The 6,293-nt window shown below is 46.0% G+C and overlaps 1 protein-coding gene across 5 annotated transcripts in view; it reads left to right on the top strand.

Annotated features, from left to right (window-relative positions):
• Window positions 1–4,917, top strand: part of DHX33 (DEAH-box helicase 33) — a 34,247-nt gene extending 29,330 nt beyond the window's left edge. For 2 of the 5 annotated variants that reach the window (XM_017850587.1, XM_017850591.1), the window contains one exon: window positions 1,343–4,917. In XM_017850587.1, the coding sequence (XP_017706076.1) occupies window positions 1,343–1,651 (309 nt within the window). In that variant the 3' untranslated portion in view covers window positions 1,652–4,917. The remainder of the gene's footprint in view (window positions 1–1,342) is intronic. The other 3 variants (XM_017850588.1, XM_017850590.1, XM_017850589.1) reach the window with 3 other exon arrangements.
• Window positions 4,918–6,293: the final 1,376 nt, after the last annotated feature.

The following is a 6,293-nucleotide window of genomic DNA, read 5'->3' as shown; positions in this document are numbered from 1 at the left end:
AAACTGTTCTATTGTTTGAAAGAGCGTATTTAGATTTTTGGTAGACACTTTAACTCCCCCTCTTTTTAAGAGAATTTTTATAAAGCTGCGATAAGAGGCATATTTACTTTTAGTTTGCCCCATTGTTACCCTAGGTTCTTCCGAGCGCACAAGCTTACCGCAAGGCTGACTGTAGACGTACTCGGGAGTCTCTCGTCGACTTGTCCTCAATGACCACGCTCCAGCGTACCTTCACCTTAGAGAAAAGCTTCCACGTTGGGCACCAGCTGAAGGGGTGGCCTGCCCCTCCACACTTGTGGGTGTTTCTCGTTAGGTGGAAACGAAAGACTTGAGAAAAGGAATAAAACACAGAGACAAAGTGTAGAGAAAGAAAAGCGGGGCCCAGGGGACCGGCGCTCAGCTTACAGAGGACCCACGCCGGCACCGGCCTCTGAGTTCCCTAGGTATTTATTGAGAATTATCTTAGTCATTAAAAGGATAAGGGAGTGGCTGGACAATAGGATTATTGTAGGGAGGAAATCGGCAGTAAGACACATGAAAAAATCCTTGTAATATGAATAAGTTTAACAGAAAATGCTGTGCCTTGAGATATATATGCGACACCTCCATAAACCTTTTAGCAGTATTGCTCCAGCAAGTCCCACCTTATTCCTAAAGGCTGTTTCTCCTCACTCAGTAAACAAGGCACACAATGGGTATTACCCTGAGATGTTCCATTGCCCAGGGAGGGGCAGGAGACAAATGTTTTTCTCTTTCTTGAGATTTAAGAGAATGGTGATGACCTTTAACCACAAGCAGCCTTTAGGCACTTGTTTAACAAAGCACATTCTGCACCGCCCAAAATCCTTTTAACCTTAAGTCACCACAGCACATGTCTCTTGCAAGGACAGAGTTGAAGGTAAGGTCACAGATTAACAGCATCTTAAATACAGAACTAAATGGAGTCTTTTGTGTCTACTTCCTTCTATATAGACATGGTAACAAGCTGATCTCTCGTTCTTTTCCCCCAAAAGGGCCTTTCCTTTCTGGGTGTCCTGATGGAATTTAGGTGAGGGGTGGGTCACCCAGCCTGCCTGTGGTCTGGTGGCTAACGTGAGCGCCTCCCTCCCAGCCCTGCCTTCGCAGGCGGTAGTTTCCCTGTTTCCTGTCTGCCCTCGTCCAGCTGGGCCTTCTTCCCCTGACCTTGCTGATGCTTGGTGACCACCTCTGAATGTCAGAATCCACTTTGTTAGGCTCACAGTGCGGGCTGCATTTGCCCTGGTAGGTCCAGTTTCCCCAACACACTGTGTAGTGCTGACCAGTGTTTGAGGTCGGCTCCATTCCTCGCTTTCTCCCGAAACAGATGTCAATGCCAATCATGTCATCCCGAGGAGACATGGAGAGTGTCCGCCGCTGCCTGGCTCACAGCCTCTTCATGAGCACCGCCGAGCTTCAGCCAGACGGTACCTATGCCACCACGGACACCCACCAGCCGGTGGCCATCCACCCATCATCTGTCCTCTTCCACTGCAAGCCGGCCTGCGTCGTGTACACCGAGCTGCTCTACACCAACAAGTGCTACATGCGGGACCTCTGCGTCGTGGATGCAGAGTGGCTGTACGAGGCTGCCCCTGAATACTTTAGGAGGAAGCTGAGAACCGCCAGAAACTGAGCCGCCCCAGGATGCCAGGATGCCACCAGAATCGCTGGTCCCTGGGAGCTTGGACTTCAGTCGTCCTCACAGCAGCCTTCCAGGTTGGCACTTAGAGAAGCCTTGGAGTCAGCTGAGCGTGCCTGACTTCCAGGAGCTTGAAAGCATCTTTGCTTCAACTCCTAGGACTGAACCATGTAGACATGGACATATCATTTGTACCTGGAAACTTCAAAATTATGCTTTTGGTTCTTACTGGCTGACTTTGACTTAATTAACACCTGAGCCTCAGTTTTCTCATCTGCCAAATGGGAGCAATAATAATAATCCTTATAAAATTGGGTTCATAAAGTTTAGAGAAAATGAATGGAAAGTACCCAGAACTATGCCTGGAGCACGCCACACATACAGTGAGTTGGGAGCCATTAGGCTGAATATTAGTGCTTTCCACGTGATGTGAATTAGGTACAGCAACATCCCAAGTTCTTGTGACTAAGGGCGATTTTCTGGAAGGGCCACAGGAGGTTGCGGACCTTGGATGTTGCCCTTGGTTCTTGTTTAACGTCTATCTGTATGCAGTTTTAAAATAGAAAACACAACTGACTTCTGTAGAAGTTTCCAGAGGGGGGTGCTGTTACCTCATACCTCCTGGGATGGCGATCCCTACTGAACACTTACGTCTAGGGGTGGACCGCTCTCTGTCTGTCTCCAAGCAGAGACCAGTAAAGGAGCCTCCTGGTCCTCGGTACGTGACCCTGTTGGTGCGTGACCCTGTCAGTGCTTTCAGGAGACATGTAAGCTTCCTGGGTGAAGGATGATTTATACTTTCTAAATCCTGTCACACGTAGACATGGGAAACTGGCCTTTCAGTGTTTTGTATGTGTAAGTGACTCCCACATACACAGTTGCCATTTTTCTCTCTAACTGGGCACCAGCAAACATGTGGGCATAAGGAGTGACTCTGTACCATTTCAGCTGTTTCTTTTTGGGCAGAGCCCCTGGTCACAGGTGATGGGGTGGGGGAGGGGAGAGGGGTACATAGAACCCAGAGAACATTGGCTTATGCCAGAGACCACACCACATCTGGGCTTGCATTCTTGTATCTTTCTTGGTGTGTGGGCAGGGGGCGGTTCAGTGAAGACTGGAAGGCCTGCTGGACAAACTCGAAAAGAGCTAGAGCTGTAACACTTACTCTTGCATCTTATTAATGTTCTCTGAAATTTTTTCCTTCTTCGTAGGGACTTGGGGACAATCTGGCTTTGCTGCTTTCTAACTGCTAGGCACCTCCCTCTAACCCTCATTGTCAGAGGGAATTGGAGATCTCCACGGTCTCTTCCTGATCTGACATTCCGAGCAGAGAAAGGGCACTCACTGTTCCTCTTAGCTATTTAATTATCAGAAGCAAGTAATCTTTCCCCAGATAGTGTTCTGTCCTAGAAGTCGTCGAGCTTTGACTCTTCTATTGTGCTTACTTGGTCCAAATGCATCTGTGGGTGTTTTGTCACTTACTGAATGAATCATAGTTATAACCAGGGGCCAAACTGCCCAAGAGGTTCTTCAGAGATCACGGATGGTCTCTTTCTGGAAGCTGTGGCCTGACGGAACAGCCCCATCCCAGGGTCCCATCTGTCTGGAGTTGGGTATGTCAAGTCCAGCTGAGTCTTTACTTCCAATGCTAGCCACGGTCCTGCGCCGTCAAGCTCTCAGCTAGTGTTTAGGGCTCTGTCAGAAATGGTTATATGTGGGCGACATAAGATCTGACAGCTCCTATATACCTTACCTTACTGAATTCTTAAACTTTGAACCAGTTCTTCCACTTACTGACTTGTTACCATGGCTGACTTTCTGAAGTTTCCCACAGTTTTTTTTTTTTTTTTTTTTTTTTTTTTTTTTTTTTTTTGCAGTAGGGGATTAGGATGTTTCGTCCTACTTGGTAAGAAAAAGTATTGTATATTTAGTAAATCATTCATAGTGCTGGTAAAAAAAAAAAAAAAAAATTGTGGGGTGGCTGGGCGCTGTGGCTCACACCTGTAATCATAGCACTTTGGGAGGCCGAGGTAGGCAGATCACCTCATGCCTGTAATCCCAGCATTGGGATGGGAGGCCAAGGTGGGTGGATCGCCTGAGAAGTTCAAGACCAGCCTGGCCAACATGGCAAAACCCCGTCTCTACGAAAAATACAAAACTTAGCTGCGTGTGGTGACACACGCCTGTAATCCCAGCTACCCAGGAGGCTGAGGCACAAGAATTGCTTGAACTTGGGAGGCAGAGATTGCAGTGAGCCAAGATTGTGCCACTGCATTCCAGCCTGGCTGACAGTGCGAGACTGTCTCAGAAAAAAAAGAAAAAACTTGGGGTAATTTATGTACAGCTTAAGTACCTGAACAGTTTCCAGAAATGTATATTTTTTTTCTGAGAGGCAAAGGATGTAAACAGCTTCTAAGTAGCTTTAATGTTTCTGTACAGAAATGTTTATCACTGTAACATTGTGGTAGAGTTTTAATACAGTATTTAGTTTTTTATTGGGCTTTTTAAAAAAGTTAACTTTTAACATAGCTGCTCAGGGATTAAATCAGATTGGAAAACCCATTCTGACTCCACGTTGTTTATATTGAGCTGCAAGGGATAGTACACTTTACGCTTAAGAAAGTTAAATGTTTCACAATAACATTGCAATATAACCTTCAGCTACTCTTCTTCAATTGCTAAAATCTGATGGTATGATACCTCTTTGCCAGCCTGCGAAACCCGTATCTGGAAGAATCACCAGCTCCCCTGAGCAGCTTCATGTAAATAGATGCACTCCAAGCAGATTGCATGCCTCAGGTGTTTGTCTTCTAGTAATCATGGAGTATGCAACACCCAGAGTAACACGACAAGGGGCAGGACTGCAAACAGCAGGTCCTGCTACAAACCCTTAATGCTGCATTGCTGCCAGTTGTAAAGAGATGCCTGAATGGAGGTAAGTTTTGCCCTGTGGGTAAAACTGATGAAGTACTGTACTGTCATATATAAATCCACTAAATCCAGCTACTGGGAACTGCCTGGAACTATGGCCATGCATTTTTTTTTTCTTTAAAGACCAGTGTGATAGCAGGCCATGCATCTGAGATACGATATTCCTTGGTAACTAGAGGGAGGAAAAGAAACATCAAGTAGGTTCAGGCTATGTTGTATTTTGAGAATCTGGTTTTATTTGAACAGAAATAACTCTACAGAAAGCTCCTGTAAATAATGCTCAAATTTGCACTCAATGATCAAATCCATTAAAAATGAATCTTGTATATAATGTGTATGGCTTGTTTCTTGGGTCTCTTTTCCATTCATAGAAAATTATTTAGAAAATATTAAGTGTTAGTCTTACGAAGAGTTAGTAAGACATACCTTCTTAGTAGCTTGTACGTCCTGTATATCCTGGGAAGGTAGGCTTGTTGTTTCTTAATCTAAATCTGAACTCCATCTTTGGGTTATATGAATTTAGTGGAGCAGCTCACAGAACTCAGGGAAACACTTTTACCAGTTTCATATAAAAGATATGACCAAGGGTACAGATGGAGATGAGCAGGGTGGGGAATGGGGAAGAAGCTCCGAGCTTCCATGCCCTCCCTGGGCCACCACTCTCCAGGAACCTCCATGTATTCAGCTATCAGAGGCTCTCCAACCCCTGTCCTTGGGTTTTTATGGAAGCTTCTGGACATATCTAAATGATACAAGCCGGCTTCTTGTCCCCAGACAAATGATGTTCCATTAGAACTTGGATGCAGGGTTGGAGGTGCAGAGAGGGAAGGTCACAGAAATTACTCATGGATCCTGCCCTTCAGGATGTCACAGTCTGGTTGGGTTTAACCTGGTTAAACCAGCAATGCCAGGAGGTTCCTGTTGAAAAGAGAATGAAGCACGGGGCTGGGGGCGCACAAGCATGAGTTCCGAGCCGACGGAAAAAAGGAGGTTCTAGGAAGGCCTCTTTCAGGAAAACCCTCAGACTTTTTCCTTTGCTCTTACAACAATCAGCACAGAAGAGTTCTGTGACCAAAGGTTTGGGATTTTTCCCTCCACACTAAGCAGCAAATGCCAGCTGGGTGTCCTCCAATTCCATCCCAACATTGTCTACCTGGAGATAGTGTCAGATCCCATGAGATAGTGTCAGATCCCATAGGTTGAGGGCTCAGTCCCGAAGACCGCCCCCACCTTCAGACAGCAATGGCAAGTCTGGGCCTCTGAAACTTCCGACCAACCCGCCTCAAGTTGGGGTTCCCACGACCCCCGTCTTTGGGTTGTATTAACTCACTGGAGCAGCTCACAGAACTCAGGGAAACACTTTTACCAGTTTCATATAAAGGATAGGACCAAGGGTACAGATGAGGTGAAGGGGTGGCCTGCCCCTCCACACTTGTGGGTGTTTCTTGTTAGGTGGAACGAGAGACTTGAGAAAAGAAATAAGACACAGAGATAAAGTATAGAGAAAGAAAAGCGGGGCCCAGGGGACCGGTGCTCAGCTTACACAGGACCCACGCCGGCACCAGTCTCTTGAGTTCCCTTAGTATTTATTGATAATTATCTTTACCATCTTAAAGAAAAGGAAGTGGCAGGATAATAGGATCATTGTAGGTAGAAAATCAGCAATAAGACATAGGAACAAAATCCCTGTGACATGAATAAGTTT

Source organism: Rhinopithecus bieti, unplaced genomic scaffold, assembly GCF_001698545.2.
Source record: "Rhinopithecus bieti isolate Rb0 unplaced genomic scaffold, ASM169854v2 scaffold_32008, whole genome shotgun sequence".
In the NCBI taxonomy this organism is placed as follows: Eukaryota; Metazoa; Chordata; class Mammalia; order Primates; family Cercopithecidae; genus Rhinopithecus; species Rhinopithecus bieti.
The sequence above is the reverse complement of the archived record's forward strand: the minus strand, read 5'-3'. Positions and strand labels throughout refer to the sequence as shown.